This window comes from Lentinus tigrinus (assembly GCF_003813185.1).
Source record: "Lentinus tigrinus ALCF2SS1-7 unplaced genomic scaffold L226scaffold_19, whole genome shotgun sequence".
Lineage (NCBI taxonomy): Eukaryota > Fungi > Basidiomycota > Agaricomycetes > Polyporales > Polyporaceae > Lentinus > Lentinus tigrinus.
In genome coordinates, this window is record NW_027137928.1 from 275,315 (window position 1) to 292,982 (window position 17,668).

Sequence of the window (17,668 nt, forward strand, 5' to 3'; positions counted from 1 at the left end):
CGCTGTGTGGGGCGGGCAGTACAAGCACGCTCCCGGACTGCGATATTGCCTCGGTCATAGCTGTCGTCGGCTCCGCGGTGCGATGTCGACGACCAGTAGCTGTTTGAGATGAAGGTCATAGCATTCCCAAGGCTGGCCGGAGAACGCAAGTCCGACGTTGGATTTTCGAGAATTCTGCACGGGGCACCATTGAGCACCCCCCACCGACGTAATTCAGGACCATCCGGAATGCTGGGCAGCTGACACCTGTATCAGTTACGTCGCTCCTGAGAGGCGCAACCAGTTAAGACCCGGGGTCGTTCTGCAGGCACATACTCCAGCTACTGATTCTATGAGAGATGGTGCAGGAGCAGAAGGCATCAAGCAAGCCACGGGTACATTGATAGCGCACGACGTCGTGACGATACCTGAGCAATTGTGGACCCATAGCGCGATCAAGCATCATTTCTCCCATTCATCGGAGAGTGCTCCGAACTCGCATCCCTTCGTCCGCCATCCGGCGTTTTGAATGGACGGACCTGAAACGCGCGCGTACTCACCACTCAACAGACTTGCTCCCGCGCTAGGGCGGGGCGCCCAAGGAGATTTCCCTCCTCCTCCGTTATGGCCACCTGTTGACAGTATAGGGGTGCGTTGGGCAAAGTATACATGGAGTCCACGCGATGAGGATACGAACCTTCACAGGAACAGGCGTTGACTAGGCTTGAACACAGCGTCTGTCCTCCTCGACCACGCAACCGACGTAAAGTTATGTTCATTCTGATGTGCCCCTATACGCCCCGCACTGGCAGACGGCGAGACGTTGTGAGTGGTAGATGGCCCGCATGAGGTAGGTGGTGTCGTACGTCGGACTGTGCCGGGGGAGCTCTAGGCTCTAGCCCAAAGTCGCTGGTGCGATAGGATATTGACCACTGTACCTGAGCATAGTGAACGATGATCAGAGAGCACATACAATATGCGCCAGGAACGGACTTGAGTGTTGTTCTCTCCATATCCCGATCGCATCTAACCTGTCTGGACAATCTGAACAGTCATATACTTGAGTTTCCCCCGAATACCCATGGGTCAAATATATTGACAAAGGACACTCACAGGAACACGGACGCCGCATATGTTGGATACCAAGCTGGTGTCAAGAAGTTGTTCCAGTTTGGTCTTCCAAGTGTTCATTACAGTAACCGTCGGTTGCCCCCGGAAGCTGTGGAAAGCCCTTGTGTCTTGTCCCATCTTCATAACTGGCGATGCTCAAGTCAATCAAGTGTCGCAAAAGCAGGACTCACATGGCGACTTACCATTGTCGTCGCGGCAGAACTATCCCAGCCACATGACGTCGATGGAAGTACAAGGGGGAAACGGATCGCGAGCGAACATAGACATGCATCCAGAGCCCCTACAATGCCCTCCGCGTCCCTCGCAAGTGAGCGACTCTACCTCCTATGCGCGTTAAGTGTAGCCCGGAAACTCATCACTCACACCGTCGACCAACCGAATTGACGGGAATCGCGCCCCGACCGTCGACGACATCAAAGCCACGTCAAGGGGCGTCGTGAATAGAAGCATACTAGGGCTATGGCTGTCCTCCACCCCCGCGAACTGTACCTGTATTATACCGGTCTACGACAAGTCAGTACTCAATTTTAGCACGGGCAACACGCATACGCGCCTCCAACAAACCGACGTGGATAACGAGCTCCTGCGTCGACAAAATCCCGATCTCATGAGTGTCAATCGCCGTTCTTGAGGTGTTGTGCCACGCAAGCCGACGGCTCCGATATGCCGACCCCCGTAGTAGCATACGTGCTTAACTACACAGAAAAACTGTACGTGAAACAGCGGCCAAGGGTTCAGTGAAGAACAGACGGCAATGGGGGATGATGAGAGCACTCACCATCGTACATACAGGCTACAGCCCTCGACGCTCTGAATCATCCTGCCACCTTGCCCTTCTTCATCTCCCTATAAAGCCTGATCACGCGCTCCCGCTCCTCCTCCAGCATCGCCTTCTGCGCCATCGACCGAACCCCCTCGCTCAGAGTCACAGACTTGGCACCGTCGCCCTTCAGCGCCGCACCCCCTTGCGCCGCGAGCTTCTTCGCCTTCCGCGGCAGCTTCTTGATGTCGGGGGGCGCTTGGACGATGTCGTTCAGGCGTTTCGGCGCGGACGTAGAGACCTTCTCAAACTCCCTCGGCCGCTCCTCCGTGTCCTTCGTTTTCGTTTTCTCCTTCGTTTTCGCTTTCGCTTTCGCGGCGCGAGGCGACTCCGAGTCGTCGTCCGAATCCGACTGTTCTCGGGCGCGAGACTTGTCGCGAGCCTTCGCGTTCGCGCGTCCCTGGCCGTCCGCAGCTCGTCCCTTCTCCTTCTCCTTCTCTGAGCTCGCAGTCTCCTCTTTCCGTACCTGACGCATGCGGGCGGACGAGGTCTGTATAGCTTCCCGGACCGAGTGTCGCATCGAGTCCTCGACTCGCCTACCGGGTCCAGGCAGAGTGCATGAGACGACGGAAGGGGGACGCAGCACAACCGCAGACTCAGCACTCAGTACTCACCGGTTGAAATGCGCCATCGACTCCCCCGGCGTGATGCGCAACTGCAACTGCAACTGCGTCTGGCTCTGCTTCCCCGAGCCCCGTGTGGGTATCCCTGCACCCTCTCCTCCTCCGAGTCCATCTCCCCTCTCTCCCTGTCTCCGCCGTTTCCGAGACGGCCCTGCCTCGTCCTCTAGCAGGCCCTTCCTCTTCTTCTTCTGCGCCCACTCTTGCTGGATGTGCGCAGCGTTGAGGACGCGCGCGACGCTCTTCGGCACGCCTTCGCTTTCTATCGCCTTTTTCAGGTTCTTCAGTCCTGGACTAGGAGCGAGGTCGCTCCCGCTGCACGCGTCCAGCAACGACAAGCAAGCAAGTAAGCAAGTAAGCACAAGCAGCACTCGGACAGAAGCAGATCGCCCACTGCGACTGCGACTGCCAGAACTCAGGAGCTCATGTACATACGATTCTTTGCGCTTCTGTTCGCGCACGGAGCGTTTCGCGCGTTTGTGGGGCATGCTGATGTAGGAGATGTAGGAGATGTAGGATGCAGATGCAGGCAACGTGTCCCCAGAAACAGGTCAAAGGAAGAGTAAGTAGTCCAGGAGTAGAGTCGCACAGTTGACAAGGTTCGAGGACGACCCGTCGCTGTTCCAAGAACAGTGCAAGAACGAGGGAGGAAAGATGTCAGTAGGTGTTAGCGCCCAATTCTGGTTACTTAGTACGCGCCAAGAAGTTCAAAGTAAACTTGAACTCCAAAGGCTTATCTGGCAGCGTCTGAAGGCTATCTCTACCGTGTTCGGGTTACCCTGAGCGTCTGGATTATTTAGGTCATCTGAATAAATCCAGATGATATTTTGCAAACTCAAATTTCTGTACTGATCAGTCGCAAGTACAAGGTGTACTCGAGTACTTCAGTACTAACCACACCGTCCGCATCGACGCCTCACCTGCCACGACACAACACACCACACACACCACACACTCAACACACACAGCACACCCCACACACAGCAGCAGCGGAGAAAAAAAAAACAGAAAAATTCTTGGTCACTGTCACAGGGTGATGATACACGTCTATAGATCGGGGAAAACTCGATGAGCGCTAGCAGCGGGAGAGATAGAGAGATAGAGAGATATTCGAGATTCGAGAAACAGGTAGGGGAGAAGAAGAGGAAGACAAAGGCGGATGGGGAGGAGGGATGAGGGAGGACGGGGAGGGTTAGATGGTCGGAGGGTGGAAGTGTGTGTGGGGGGGGGGGGCGAAGTAAAGGTGGAGGGAGGTTCAAAGGGCAAGTGTCAAATGAAATGTCAAATGTCAAACAGCAAGAGTCCATTCCAGGTTTACCGTTTCAAAAGACACCAAAGCGAGACGAGACGAGACGAGACGAGCGGCAAGGCGAAGGCGAAGGCGAAGGCGAGAAACAGGTAAGTAGCGAAGGGAGAGGCCTGAACTGCACGTGGCATGTGGCATGTGGCATGCGAGCGAAAAGGCGAAAAGGCGAAAATGCGAAACAGTCCACAGTCGACGAGGCGACGAGGCGACGTCACGAACGAACGAGCGGGCCCAAACCATATACCCAAACCCAAAGTCCGCCGCATCCAACACAAAAAAACGAACCGAACCGAAACGAAACGAAACGAACGAAAATGCGAAACAGTCCACAGTCGACGAGGCGACGAGGCGACGTCACGAACGAACGAGCGGGCCCAAACCATATACCCAAACCCAAAGTCCGCCGCATCCAACACAAAAAAACGAACCGAACCGAAACGAAACGAAACGAAACGAAACGAAACGAGATGAACGAAAGACACAGAACAGAGAAAAGAGAAAAGAGAACAAAGAACGAGCGAGCGAGCGACGGGAAACGAGCGACGGTCACGGTCAGAAGCGAGCGTGGGGGCTGGGGGCGCAGTGCACGTGTATATGTGGTGTATATGTGGTGTGTGCGTGTGATGTGTGTATGGGTGTGTGTGTGTGATGTGTGTGGGTTGTGGAGTGCGCACTAAGCGATACAGAGAGAGGACGGGCGAGTGCGAACGAAACAACGCGGAACAGCGGAAAACGCGAGACGGACGGACGGACGGACGGAAGAAGAGATCAGACCGAGCCTTGTATGTTGGTGGTGGTGGTGGTGCGTGTGTGGTGGTGCGTGTGTGGGGGATGTGTGGATATGCGGGATATGTGGGATATGTGTGTGGGCAGATGGGATATGGGACATGGGACATGGGATATGGGATATGCGCGGGATATTGAACACGGAAACACTAAACACTGAACACCGAACGCGAGCACAAAAAAGGAGAGACAGCGGTGGGCGACGGGTATGTACGCAAACAGCGGGACCAGAAGAGCCTGAACACTGGAAACAGGACGACACGATCGTACAGAGGCGGCAACAAACAGCTCGGATGGGATGGGTGGATGGGTGGATGGGTGAAGCGTCCAAGAAAGCACCAAAACATGAAACAACAGATGTGACAACGCAGACGCGGGACGCGCAAGACGCGCCGTTTTTGGTCGGGTCGGTCGGGTCTGGTCGGTGGTCGGTGGCCAATCCCAATCAAAGAGGAAATCAGCCTCCCCTCACACACACACACACACACAGAGTGTGGTGCACGACCAGACCCGCTCAGCTCGACTGCTTCGTCATCGACGGGATCAACAGCGTCGGCAGCTGGTTCCTCGACAACGCAATGTTCGGCATCTCCTCCCTCCGCCCGTTCATCCCCTGCGCCTGCGGCCCGCCCGGCGACCCGCCCATCCCCCGCCCCGCCAGCCCGCTCCCGCTCCTCGGCCGCCCGCCCCCGATCGGGAAGTTCGACATCCCGTACCCCAGTGGGGCGCTGTCGCTCCGCAGGCGGCCGCCCTTCTTCATCGCCGACGACGACCCGGACATGCCCCCGTCCGCGGGCCCCGGGATGGACGAGCTGGTCGGGTTCGGGCGGTGGCGCTTCGCCCCGAGGCGCTCGTCGTAGTCCATCTGCGGGCCGGGCGAGGGCGGGAGCGGCGTCCCGATCGCCTGAGAGTCGTACCGCCCGGCGTGCATGTTGTGGTGCGCGTGGTGCGGATGGTGGTGCTGCGGGTGGTGTGTGTGGTGCGAGTGCGCGTGGTGCATGCCGTCGTACGGGATGTGCTGGTACGAGTGCTGGCGCGAGAGAGTGTGCGGGGTGTGCGTGTGCGAGGGGAAGTCGGCTGTCGTGGGACTCGAGCTGGGGCTGATCGAGTGCAGCTGGTGGAGGCCGCTCGTCGGGAGCGACGACAGGGAGGGAAAGTGCGACGCCGCGGGCGCGGAGTTCTGCGGGGACGTGACATAGATGTTGGGACTATCCGACTCTAAGATGTCGGTGGGGAACGGCACAGGCACTGCGACGGCGCCATTTAGAACGCCTTGATCGAACGCGAGAAGGGGAAGAGTACGCACTGCCGCAGGTCTTGATCATGACATCGTACATGGCCTTGGTCACGTTCGCGAGACGGTCGACCTTCTGGCGTTCCTGCTGGAACGCAACCATGAGACGCCGGTTGTCCTCGCGCATCTGCGAAAGCTGGGCGGCAACCTCGCCGGGAAGTTCGACGCGGTGCTTCAAGGACGGATCGGGCTCGAGCGCCTTGCGCTTGATTTCCTCAAGGAGGTCGGGACGACCGCGCAGGAACTTGTGGTGGGAGAACTCCCAGGTCTGCACATCGGCTGATGTCCGCTGTGCACGCGGGGTCTGTAGCGCCCCATTGAGCCAGAGGGCCAGCCACACGGAGAAGAAAGACACCCACGCGGTTGATCTTGTGGAAGCCGTACATATTCAGCTGCCGCACGAAGCTGGAGAACTGCGTAGATGATGAGAAACGGACAGCAAGACTAGATGGAGAGGCTTCACGTTGTTGTGCTTGAAGTGCGAACCGAGGATAGTGCGGCTGAACTCCCCGACATTGGATACCACAAAGCTGCCAGAGACAGACAGATGTAGGGACAGGCTAGGTCGGATTTGGGAGGTGGCAACTCACCTGGTCCCGAGCTCTGTCCAGTTGATGAACTGGGAGGATTTTGGGTCGTTGATCATCCTGTGGACATACGTCATAGCGGTGAGCGAGTGAAACGGAACGGAAGAGAACGACCGGTAGGTCCGAAGATATGTATAACTACGAACTATGCCCATCGTGGAGGAAGAGGTTCCATGGGCACGGAACATAGGTCCGAGAGTGATCTGGAAACACGGAAGCTCCGCCATTCATGCGTACAACCGCCTGCGACGAGATCGACGCGGGTAGCTAGAATCAGGATGCTATAACGGGTGCGAAGCATTGCCAAGAGCTTCCTGGGGGGATTTCGTTCGGATGTTCGAACGCGCACTGCGCTCATATACTGCTGAACACCACTACGCCTGCAGGCCGTTATAACGCAGGCGCCAAGGACTAGCGCTGCCCGCGGCGTGCTCGCGCGCACTTGGTGTACCGCGAAACGTGGCGCTCACGCTCATCGAACACGCGCCGCGGCGCAAGCAGCGTTTATCAGGCGGTCGGAGATAATACGCACAACAAAGAAAAATTGAATCGGGAGCACAGCGAAGCCGCGAAGATAGGTAAAACGTATAGAGGGGTAGAACACTCACTGATACAGCTTCGTAACGAAGTTGTTGGTGCCGAGGGGCTTGTTGAGGACGCCCAAGGAAGGCTGCGCGCCGGGGTGGAGGGAGGTGTTGGGAGCTGGGACCTGACCCTCCATCGGCTTCATCTGCTCGTCCTGCTCTCCGCCCGAGTTGCTGCCGTCAATGGGACTGGCCTCCGGGTCGACGCTGTATGACATCTCCATGTCGTCGAGGTACGCGCTGCTCGGGTTCTCGCTCATGTCGTAGGGCGTCTCCTCTACGGAAGTCGTGAGAGGCGCGAGGGTGGTGTAGCTGCGCTTGCGCGGGACAGACTTCTCGGAGGAGGAGGAAGAGCGCGAGCTGGTGAGACGCTTTCCGTACGAGTCATAGTGCTCATCGTAGCGGATGCCCTGGCCGTCGGGGACGGCGAACTGGAAGGTGGGCTGAATGTGGGGATGATGGCCATGGTGGGGGTGATGATGGGCGGCGAGGCTATTGCCCGAGGGACTAATGGGGGTGACGGGGGACACATGGGAGCTCGCGTGAGTCGAAGGATGCGGGGAGGGGTTGATCGGGGAGAGATTGGTGGGGGAGGTGACGGAGAGAGAAGAAAGGTTGAGGGAGAGCGCGGTCTTGTCGCCGGGTCTATCGGAGAGCGGTTCGGACATGGCAGACTGACCTGACTGCTGGGACGAGGAATAGTAGGACGGATAGGGCTGCTCGCTGAGGGAGGAGGCCGGGGAGGAGGGGGACGGGAAGGAGGACTGGTTCTGGGGCGGGGGGAGGAGGTGGGAGGGGGACTGCTGGGACCATTGCTGGCTCTGCGGCTGCTGCTGGGAGTAGGGCCCTTCTGCAGAGGACATGGTGTGCGAGAAGTGGGAGGGGGTGCTGTCCATGAGAACGAATCAGGCGATCAGCATGCAGGCGCGAGCAAGAGGACCGAGGACAGCAGGTGGGGTGGAGGGGTCTAGAGGGCGACGCGTCGGGGGCGGGCGGGCGTGGACATGCAACGGCAGGGGACGTCGCGGACGCTGTCGGGGGCGGGAGGCGGACGGGGAGGGAGGGGGCGGGGAGGAGGAGGGAAGAGCGAGGATGCGGGCGAGAGGAAAGAGCGCGTCCGGAGGAGTGGTGGAAATAAATCTAGATTTGAGGGTGGCTGGTTGGGTGTGCCATCACCTGCGCGCTGCCCGCCCACGCTCTCCTCCGCCGGGGCGGGCGTGGGCGTGGCCTGCGCAGAGGCGACATACGGGGAGTGCACTCGCGCTGCCATATCGCGTCCGGGGCCTTCGTCGCTGTCTCACTCGGTGTCCGATGCCCAGCTTCGCCCGACGAGCTCGGTTCTAGCACGGCTCTTCCGTGTCACCTCGAAGCGTCCTGCTCTCTCACACCTCCCGCCCCGAGTTCGCGCGCGTCCTCCTCGACCTCGGCTCGCAAACAAGCACCCATCAACTCGCGCTGATTCGTGGCCTCGCCGTCCACGCCCTGCCCACGCCCGCCAAGTCTCCCTCAAATCAGCTCTGATAGATCGAGCAAGCCTGTCCGCGTGATGAACCATCTTGCCGTCGCACCGTGCTCTGTGACTGTACCGCCCATCGCAGTCGTCGTCTATCCGCGCACGTCCACCCCAGAGATGCCGAGGGGGTCCTCGATGCTGTAACCGCATCCCATCGACGTGTGTGTGGTCACCACTCCGAGCACCTACCACTGCCACCCAGGTATTCGTGTCCTATCAATCTCATAGTACGATCCCTGCAAGCTGCATGCTGCACATCCACATATATACAGTCACCAGCCACACTCTCTCCATGAGTTACCGACCGCAGTCGTCCTACTATCCCACTCCCATACTCGCATATGTCCTCACGTTATGATAACCCCGCACCCGTGAGACCCCCCTTGACCGTGCGCACTCCGTAGGATCCCGGGCCCTGAGAACATCCACCGTCCCACATCGGCATCTCCCTCCAGGCCTCCACCAAGCTTTCCCTCGCGCCCGGCGGATGCTGACTGTTGGCGTCCAAGCACGCTGCACGCCTGACCCCCGGGACAGGGCGCATATGCATCGTCCCGTGCGCACCGCGAACCTCACCTGGGGGCCCGGGGACGGGCGACAAACAGACCGGTACTTGTGTCCTCCGATGAACAAGGGATACGCAATGACATTGACATGAATCACGATACACCAACCCACTTACGCGGATATCCAGATCCCAATTGCCCCAGCCTGAGCCTGCGGCCCGTCTGCATCGGCCGGCCTCACCAACGATCCCACCGCGTTCTCTTCCTCGCCTTGATCCGCAGTACTGCCGTCCGCGCGCGGCCAGCTCATGACATTGATACCCCTGGCTCGTGAGTAAGTGAGTAAGTACGCCTGCAAGCTCGTCAACTCGCTCTTCCGATGAACATCCCTCAAGACCCACAACATCGAGCTCCAGCGAGCTGTTGTCTCTCAAATTCTCAGCTCCCGGCACGCCGCCCCCGCACTAGTACTGACCCGCGGCCGGGGGACGAATCAACGATCCACCTGCCCCACTCGCCCACCTGTCCAGTGTCCACCTCAGACTCCATCCCCGAGGCCGGAGCGCCTGGGCCCAGCATCAAAAGAGGCCCAAGGTTCGCTTCCCTGGCGTTCCAACCTCGGGTTCTCTCCGTCTGGCGGCTCGCGGCTCGCGGCTGATTAGACTTCGAAGTTCGCCGCAGACGCTCCGAGGCCGCGGCGGCGCGGTGTGGGGAGAGGAACTCCAGGAAGGCCCGGGTGCATGCGCAGATGACGCGTTCGCGTCTACTGCTCTGCTCGCGAGAAGGAAGGGCAGCGGAGGGGAGGGGGGAGGGGGGGAGGGGGGGAGGCGAGCTCCGTCCTGCGTGCGCGTCGGTGAGTCCCAACGCGCTGACAGTTCGAAGTGCTAGCAGAGTGATTTACTCATTTACACTCTCAGCTGGTGCACGCCCGGTATCTCCGTGTACTCGTACTTACTCCGGCGTCACACACTGACTATGTACATATCACACTAGTGCTACTTGGTGCTAGTAGGCTAGTTCCGTGAACAGTCGAGGGGCCCGCCATGCCTCTTCTGGAGGTGTCCACACTCCGCGCCACACGTGCGTATGTATGTATGTATGTATGGTACCGTGATGGCCGCAGAACGTCCACGGCCCACGGGTGTGGTTATGTCCAGTATGTCCTTTCTTCTCCCGTGTGTCCGACCGACCGACTGACTGACCTGGTCACGGTACATATGCTTCATACCCCCCGAAACTTGAAGCTTGAAGCTTGAATAGCTTGAATGGTGGTCGGATGCATGATGACGCTCGTCCACCCGGTCAGCCACAGTTCTGAGTTGACTCCCAGCTGCAGCCGTCCTGTCATATGTCATATGCCACATATCATATTGTCGAGATATGTCAAGCGCTGTCCCGTGTCGAGACTCGATGCATGCCATTGCGCAGGCTGGGATCAAGCTCAAGCTTCAGATCACGGCGTCCCGGGCCACATGGACATCCGCGACATATTCATATTTTAGCACCCCGCACAGGCTGTGCACTGTGACTGGGGCCGCCATCGTATGATTTGTATCGCAACAGGCCCGGGCCTAGGTCCTGTGTCCTGTGTCCTGTGCAGGCCCGTCTGTCTGCGCACCCCCGTCATCTGCCATGACATGTTCGACTGACAAGCCCAACGGTCGTGGCAGTGGGGATGCGAATGCGAGAATGCGAGCTGTACATGGACTCGGACATCATTGCTATCTTTGCTATCTTTGCTATGTACGATCACAGGCCACAGCGGCGGTCCCCGACATTCCCGGTATCGATACTAGCACCCCGAGGGCAAAGATCGAGGAGCTGCGAGAGGGTCACTGCTGGGGTCACTGGTCATGGTGAGTGCCGCACCTCGCACCGTGCCCGACACTGACGATATTAATAGCCTCACCACGTCTTCTAGCCAGCGGCGGCGCAGCGCAATACCGCGCACGTACATAGCCATCGCAGTGAGAACAGGTGAGAACGCCCGCGCCAATATGTACAGTAACAGTATGTATTGACTGCGTTTTCGCCCAATTCCCAATTCCCAAATTCCAATTCGAGCCCGTCCGCCGTCCGTCCGCCGCGGCGGGGTCCCCACACCGGCACCGTACGCGCATATCATGTGGCCGCATACATAAGTAGTGATGATGATACTTATACTTAGATCACGGTGCACAGCGGCGCGGGGCTCCTGCAGCCCGACGCAGCACGCGTGCAATTGCGGCTTGCCCCGAGTCTCGAGAACATACCGCAGTTGCCCAATGCCACCACTAGTAAGTACTGGTGACCTGACCAGGACCGTGACGGCGGACGTACTATATGCGACTTGCCAACAACAACAACCAATTGCCCGGTGCCCACTACTGCGGGCTCATTGATGGCGCGTACGGACATAACGTCACCCACGGGCCACGCAGCTTCGAAAGCATAGCTGTCTCAGAGTCAGTGTCTGCCGAGCGGCGGGCAGGTTCGTAGTACGTGGTACGGGGTACGCGGTTCGCACCTTCTGCACACAGTCTCCCGGACCCGCGCACCCCCATCCGCATCCTGATTCCTGATTGCTAGAGACTGCTCCGCGTGCTCCGCTCCCAAGAGGCTCCACCCTGGTGGCTTCTGAGGCACAGAATCAAGAATCAAGGATCAAGAATCACCTTCGTACGTTCTGTTCTGCGGATTCGGATTCTGACTTCGCCAGCCATGTGCAACTGAGTTATACTATACAGTAGCGTTTGGCTCGTCTGATGGACCCCTCCTCCCCCCGCCTAGTCCTGGCACTGATGATTGGGCAACTTCCGACTTCAAGACTTCCTAACTTCCAGACTTCCCAACTTCCCGACGCTGAGCTGAATCCTGCTTGGCTCCTGGCTCCTGATTCAGAATTCAGATCAATTGTGTCAAGTACTCACTTACCGCCGGCCTGCGGGAGAACCACGAGATGCCGCCGGCGGAGTGGGGCTCGGAGCGTGGGGGGAGGCCACGCGGAGACTGTTCTCCCGACGGGAGACGCGTGACGGGTCATACTGGATATGTCCGCGTCGGTCCAGGAGTGCGGAGACACCCCGCGGCGTCGCACGTCGGCACGTCGCGCATCAATGGAGCTGGCCGGGGGCGGGCTCGAGACTCGATAGGACGAGCTGCGAGCAACGCGCGAGAAGGCTTGCTGCCTGCAACATGTGAGTAAGTATGTACATACTCACTATGTAACCCGAGTACTCGTAAAGTTAGCTTGTCACCTGCCACGGCCTGCCGAGACACTCGCGTGGGCGTCGGACACGGACGGGTCCGAGGTTGTTGTGTACGGCAAGTCTTCGGGTCGGGCCCACGGCAGAGCCGTACAATACATACATACCTATTACTATTAGCGTCGCCATCAAGGACGGCGTGCGTGCGAGCTGAAGCGCGGGCGTGTGTGTGTGTCTTCTTTGACGTTCGTCATCGTATCAAGCGTACGTACGTGTAACCGTCGTGCGTCGTGTATCGATGCACCCCACAGCCTCAGTGCCACGCCCGCCGATCACCCTGGGCTGGGGCCTGCAGTGTGCACCCTGGAATATGCGCGCCGAGCCGATCACGATTTCACAGTCATATGCGTGAGTTGTCCCCCGAGGTGTGGCTTCCGCCCTTGCTTTGCCTTGCCTTGCGGTGGCGGACTCGGAGACTAATAGGCCGAGCACGCGTCCGAGGTGCATCATGCATGCCAGCGATCTTCAGCTTCAGGTGAGAGAGCGCACTCACAGATACAGATAAGTCAGCAAGTACTCTCCGCATTCGGATTATGTACAAGCTCCACGCACGGAAAGAGACAAGGATCAGCGCGGCCACGAGGCGGGCGCCCTGAGACGTGCCCTGGCAAACCACACACCCGTTTCGCACCTGTCCCTTTCGCACACGCTGACGGGTCCTATGACGTGCCGAGGAGGCAGCGGATAGCAAACACATGCGCCACTTACGCCCCAACACGCTCACACCTACTCACACTCACAAGGCTCACACTCAGCATGCCACGTCCATCGGAGGTACCCCCGTTGATGGCCCCGCCTGGGCTCCCGCGAACTGAACCCTGATCTGCGTCCGGAGGCCTCCCGTGCTGCGTGCGAAGATGGGTCTGATGGTGCAAGCGGCTTCGGGTTGCGGGCGTGACCGGCGACGATCGCTGCGAAGACGCGCTTCGCGGACTAGCGCCTGGCGTTCAGTATCCCGATTGCCCCCGTGCCCAAAGCGGATAGGCAAGCGCCGCGTTCGCGCATACAGTATGCATGGGTCGATGGGCCATACAATGACATGACATACCAAACCATACCAGGCACACTGCTCACACCAGACACGCACCCTCCGACTCCCCCGTCTTCCACGCCGCGTCGACCCTGAAAACCTCTGTGCGCGACGAATGGCAGGACGCGATAGCTCCCCGGCCGCGATCCACCCAATCGGAGGCGCTCGCGGGGGACACCGTGACCAGCGGCCGTGCTCTGGGCGTGGGTCTGATCCCGGCGATGCCGTACAGGATGCTCCCGAGGCACCAGCGGAGCGGGGTGAGAACGCGAACGCGAACGAGAGCGAGAACGAGTGCTCTTCGCGCAGTGAAAGGGAGGGCCGGATGCGAAGCGTTCTGAGCCAAGAGCACGTCAGCTTCGCGCGGACGCCAGTGGGAAGACGCAGGCGCGCGAGCATGCAAGTCAATGCGGAAGCTGCCCCTGGACTGCGCAGGAATGGGGGAAGCCAGTCCCTATATGATGTATGATGTATGATGCATGATGATCAAAGGAGTGAAGGCGAGTACTCAGCACTCAGTACGCAATACGCAGTAGCCCCCTTCCCATCCCGGGACCGTGCAGATCACAAGCAAGCTCTCGCTTGTAGCCTGCTGCAGAGTCTATCACCGCCGCCTTCCCGCGGTGTGCCCCTGTGTGCACCCGTCATATGCTTGTGGCGTGAACGCGAACAGTGGGCGAGTGGGTGCGCGGCGGCAGGTGCGTGTGGGCGTACCCGAGTGCGGATTTGCGCCAAGAACGAGCCGGGACCGAAGCGCGTCACACCCTACTTAGCGGGTCGGAGTCGGGGTCGGGGTCGGGGTCGGGTCGGCGAGCATGCTTGATGGATTGGCGTACAAGCAGGCACGGAGGAACTTGGAACGCTCGGGTCCTCGCGCGAGCACGTCCCAATGCGGAACGGGAGTTTCCTGGACAGAATCCTATCGGCGGTCGACAGGCCTGAGGCCTGGGAGCTAAGCGTGTCCTCGCAATCCGGGGAACCAAGTGTGTCATCCGCTTGCCTGCCTTTGTAAACTTTTGCCGCGCGAGATAGCCACGGAAGGACAAGTCTGGACGCTGCAAAGCGCATGTCGTCAGCCCGGGCCCCGAGCTTTAGGAATCAGGATAAGCGGACGAGGAGCGTACTAGCACTTACGTACAAAGGGACGAGGGTGAGTAGACACGAGGCGGGTGCGGCACTGGGTTGGGACTATCCGCCGTACGGAGGTCACGATGGCAAGCATGAGGTCGGCCGTGCGTCGCTCCAATCGGTCTTCTGCGTACCCGGCACATACCAGCAGCATACGGATACGGATGTGTACTAGTAGAGATGTCCCATACCGACGACAACAGCAGTGGGGCGGGGACGGAGCGCAGAACGCACTAGACGTGCGCGTCGCGAGGCAACAGTCACTGCGTCTTGCTAACGTGAGCACGCACGGCGACGACGAGCAGTCACCGGTCACCGGTCAGCCCGCTGGCAGCACTAGTCACCATCGTCAAGATCGGAGTCGTCGAGACGTCGACCAGCGATCGATGTGCCGATTCGCCATGCAAGGTTAACTCGCCGACACTGCACAGACTACAGTGACCATCGTGGCAGTGGCAAATCACCAACGGCGCCAGTATCGAGTATCGAGTACATTCAGAAGCTGGCAGGCAGGGATAAAGAACGGTCGACTCGACTGGATGTCCCGCACCGGGAAAGCAGGACCTTGCACATGGGATGGGGACTCGGTAGAGTTGGCCCTTGGGCAGGAGAGAGGCGCGCGTGCGCGCGCACGGCTGAGAACGCGGGCCCGAGGGAGAGGAAGCTTCTGCCACGATGCCGACATGCGCGATGGGCAGCTGTCGGCGGCAACTCCGCCGTCGACATGGGCATGGGGGGCACTGTGGTCTGCTGACGGCCTCAGAATAAAGAAGAAGAAGAAGAAGAAGAAGAAGAAGGGCGTATGGGTATGGGTCTAGACGAGCTGGCACCCGGAGCGGCGTGTCGGCAGCTGTGTACTAGAGCTAGAGTACGGCGCGCGTGGCTGGGTGTCTGCACGCACGCTAGGCCGACGCGGAAGCGTCCCGCGAGCGGCGAGCAGAAGAGGAGGGCGTGGGTGGCGTTGGATGTTGGGTCCTGTCGTGCTTCGGGAGCGGCGGCAGACCTGAGACACGCTGCGGCCTACATGGGCGCGATTGGCGATTGGCGATTAGCCCGGACGGCATGAACGATCTGTTGACGCACATTGACAGCATCATAGGATAGCATAGCGAAGGGAAGGGAAGGGAAGGGTCCCGGCCAATATCTATTGACTATCCCTCGGAGCCTCGCAGACATGTACGCCACAGGAATGCACGCCCCGAGGAGGAACAAGGCCACGGCCGATGGCGGCACAACGCTCACAGGCATGGCCTTCGCCCTTCGCCCTTCGCCCTTCGTCCGCGTCCGCGCCTTCTGGGCGGAAGAAGCACGAAGGCGAACCTAGAAGAGCTCTCTCCGGGCTGTCTTCTGGCTTCTACAGCGTCCGGCGGGCGCTCGGGCGGGACACCTTCAGGCTTTTTCTCGACTTCAACCCTAGGTGGCGGTCCGCGGAGCGAGGGCGAGGACGGGGGAGCGCGAGGTGAGGTCGGTCGGGACATGCCAGAGGTCTACGTGACCGGCGATGGAGGCAAGTCGAGTCGGTGGCTGGACTGGCGATCGAGGTTTCGGATGCGGAGGAGTTCGGTTCGACTGGGCCTCCCGGGGGTGGTCACAACCTTGCCTTGATCCTTGGGATCGGATGTGCCCTGCCTTGGGACGCATGTCCAGTCAGTCGAAGTGTGGATGTGGACGGCCTTCCATGCGTGCTGCCACTCACCGCGTCTCGGGTCTGCGAATGCCTGCTATCGCTGACGCGGGTACGACGTGAGTTGCCGGGACGCGGTTCTTCCCGGACCTTGAGGCCTTGAGGCCTTGAGGGCGCGCCTGAGCCTGAGCCTGAGCCTGAGTTGTTGACGGTACGCAGGTGGGCGGACGTCGTCCAATCCTTCTTCAGTTCCTGATGCAGGGTCCTCTCAAATCGGCATTCGGCATTGGGCACTCGCACACTGATCAGTCCGTCCTCCAGGAGCGCAACGATGGGACGCTTCGCATGGCTCGGAGGCGCTATGAAGACCACGCCGGCGGTGGGATGTTGAGTCAACTATTCACCGGGGGTGCGAGAATATCTGGAGGCACGGCCGCATCTGAATGGCAGAGCGCACGCAGCACTGCGCCCGGTTACCGCTAATAGCTGTTGAGGGCTTGTGGAGGGCCGCAGCACGCTGCTCATCGTACCGGTTGGGGTGCGTCCGGAGGTAGCAATCCTTGACGAGTCGAGGACTGCGAGTGCGAGATGTGGTCCGACAGGCGAGGTGCTATCGCCGTCAGTGGTCAACCGGTCACGGTCAGGACTCAGCGGAGCCTGTGAGGCTGAGCGGGCGAGGGGCACAGCTCAGCGCTCAGCACTGGCACAATGGCACGCAATCTTCACCGTCCCTCAAGGTGCGAGTCGCGACAAGGTTCTGTCCCGGGGGCCGGAGTTAGTGTGCGATGACGCCAGTGCGGCCTGCAGGGTCGGTATCGCGCTGTCAATCGGGGGAGATAGGCTCGGATTAAGCGTGCCACCATCACGCCAGACTGGCAGGGATCGGGATGCGGGATGCGGGATGCGGGATGCGGGGTTTGCCTGCGAGTGCGTCGGGGGCAGCAGAGTGGGGTTAATGGGCACGATGCGCTGGCAGCGGTGGCTGGACGATGATCGAAGACGTCTATGTATGAACCGATGCCTGTTGACCTGCAGAGACACGGATTGTCCGTCCCGGCAGAGACTGCACCCATCCGTGTGCATGGGCGTACGTACACATGTCTGCCGGTCAGGGCAAGGTTAGGATAAGCAAGAGAACGCACCGACGATCCATCCCCGGAAGACACCCCACAGACTACAGGGGGATGACGGGTGAGCGGCGCGCTCGCCCTCGGTACGCCGGCCGGCATGCGCCCTGGGGTATTCCGATGGGGTCGATGAGGCATGAGACCGTGAGGGTTGTATGCACGAGTCGGGCACTGAGCTGAGGCAGCGATCCGAGATCGGAGGGTGCGTTGTTGGATCACGATGAACGGGGTGCTGGACGGCGGGCGTGCCGCTGACGGGCCACGGCTGCGGTGCTCCTGCTGTTCACCCGAGTGGCCTCTGGCTCATGAGGTGGGATATGAGCGCGACAGTTGGGGATTTCGATTCGGGTTGCGAAATAAATCAGGGTGAGTGTGTGATGCACGAGCG

The 17,668-nt window shown here is 59.9% G+C and overlaps 6 protein-coding genes across 6 annotated transcripts; all 6 read right to left on the reverse strand.

The window, feature by feature from the left end:
* Positions 1-1,767: 1,767 nt before the first annotated feature.
* Positions 1,768-3,193, reverse strand: L226DRAFT_536630 (uncharacterized protein). Its single transcript, XM_067681155.1, has 4 exons — positions 2,986-3,193; positions 2,545-2,865; positions 1,889-2,466; positions 1,768-1,818 (listed from the first exon to the last, which is right to left on the reverse strand). Exons 1-3 carry the CDS (start codon positions 3,036-3,038, stop codon positions 1,926-1,928), a joined length of 915 nt encoding a protein of 304 aa, XP_067533702.1. The 5' UTR covers positions 3,039-3,193; the 3' UTR covers positions 1,768-1,818; positions 1,889-1,925.
* Positions 3,194-3,532: 339 nt separating this feature from the next.
* On the reverse strand, positions 3,533-5,075 carry L226DRAFT_112768 (uncharacterized protein). The gene has a single exon (XM_067672145.1). The coding sequence runs from the start codon at positions 4,750-4,752 to the stop codon at positions 3,865-3,867; it is 888 nt and encodes a 295-aa protein (XP_067533703.1). The 5' UTR covers positions 4,753-5,075; the 3' UTR covers positions 3,533-3,864.
* Positions 5,076-5,156: 81 nt separating this feature from the next.
* On the reverse strand, positions 5,157-7,775 carry L226DRAFT_465877 (uncharacterized protein; the record flags this gene model as incomplete). Its single annotated transcript, XM_067675951.1, has 6 exons — positions 5,157-5,890; positions 5,949-6,240; positions 6,296-6,349; positions 6,400-6,466; positions 6,527-6,583; positions 7,132-7,775. 6 exons carry the CDS (start codon positions 7,773-7,775, stop codon positions 5,157-5,159), a joined length of 1,848 nt encoding a protein of 615 aa, XP_067533704.1.
* A 5,082-nt stretch (positions 7,776-12,857) lies between these two features.
* On the reverse strand, positions 12,858-13,983 carry L226DRAFT_112835 (uncharacterized protein). Its single transcript, XM_067672146.1, has one exon. It carries the CDS (start codon positions 13,798-13,800, stop codon positions 13,123-13,125), a length of 678 nt encoding a protein of 225 aa, XP_067533705.1. The 5' UTR covers positions 13,801-13,983; the 3' UTR covers positions 12,858-13,122.
* A 1,465-nt stretch (positions 13,984-15,448) lies between these two features.
* L226DRAFT_112840 (uncharacterized protein) lies at positions 15,449-15,903 on the reverse strand. Its single transcript, XM_067672147.1, has one exon. The coding sequence runs from the start codon at positions 15,775-15,777 to the stop codon at positions 15,550-15,552; it is 228 nt and encodes a 75-aa protein (XP_067533706.1). The 5' UTR covers positions 15,778-15,903; the 3' UTR covers positions 15,449-15,549.
* Positions 15,904-16,474: 571 nt separating this feature from the next.
* L226DRAFT_112853 (uncharacterized protein) lies at positions 16,475-17,529 on the reverse strand. Its single transcript, XM_067672148.1, has one exon. It carries the CDS (start codon positions 17,416-17,418, stop codon positions 16,876-16,878), a length of 543 nt encoding a protein of 180 aa, XP_067533707.1. The 5' UTR covers positions 17,419-17,529; the 3' UTR covers positions 16,475-16,875.
* Positions 17,530-17,668: the final 139 nt, after the last annotated feature.

Bases quoted from the DNA above. Each gene is read 5' to 3' on its own strand.
- L226DRAFT_112840 (XM_067672147.1), bottom strand. From the start codon at position 15,777: ATGCCTGTGAGCGTTGTGCCGCCATCGGCCGTGGCCTTGTTCCTCCTC.
- L226DRAFT_536630 (XM_067681155.1), bottom strand. From the start codon at position 3,038: ATGCCCCACAAACGCGCGAAACGCTCCGTGCGCGAACAGAAGCGCAAA. The intron at 2,866-2,985 runs GTATGTACATGA...GGACGCGTGCAG, and splicing joins GAACAGAAGCGCAAAGAATC to CGGGAGCGACCTCGCTCCTA. The intron at 2,467-2,544 runs GTGAGTACTGAG...TGGACCCGGTAG, and splicing joins TCGATGGCGCATTTCAACCG to GCGAGTCGAGGACTCGATGC.
- L226DRAFT_112853 (XM_067672148.1), bottom strand. From the start codon at position 17,418: ATGCCTCATCGACCCCATCGGAATACCCCAGGGCGCATGCCGGCCGGC.
- L226DRAFT_112768 (XM_067672145.1), bottom strand. From the start codon at position 4,752: ATGTCCCATGTCCCATATCCCATCTGCCCACACACATATCCCACATAT.
- L226DRAFT_112835 (XM_067672146.1), bottom strand. From the start codon at position 13,800: ATGCTCGCGCGCCTGCGTCTTCCCACTGGCGTCCGCGCGAAGCTGACG.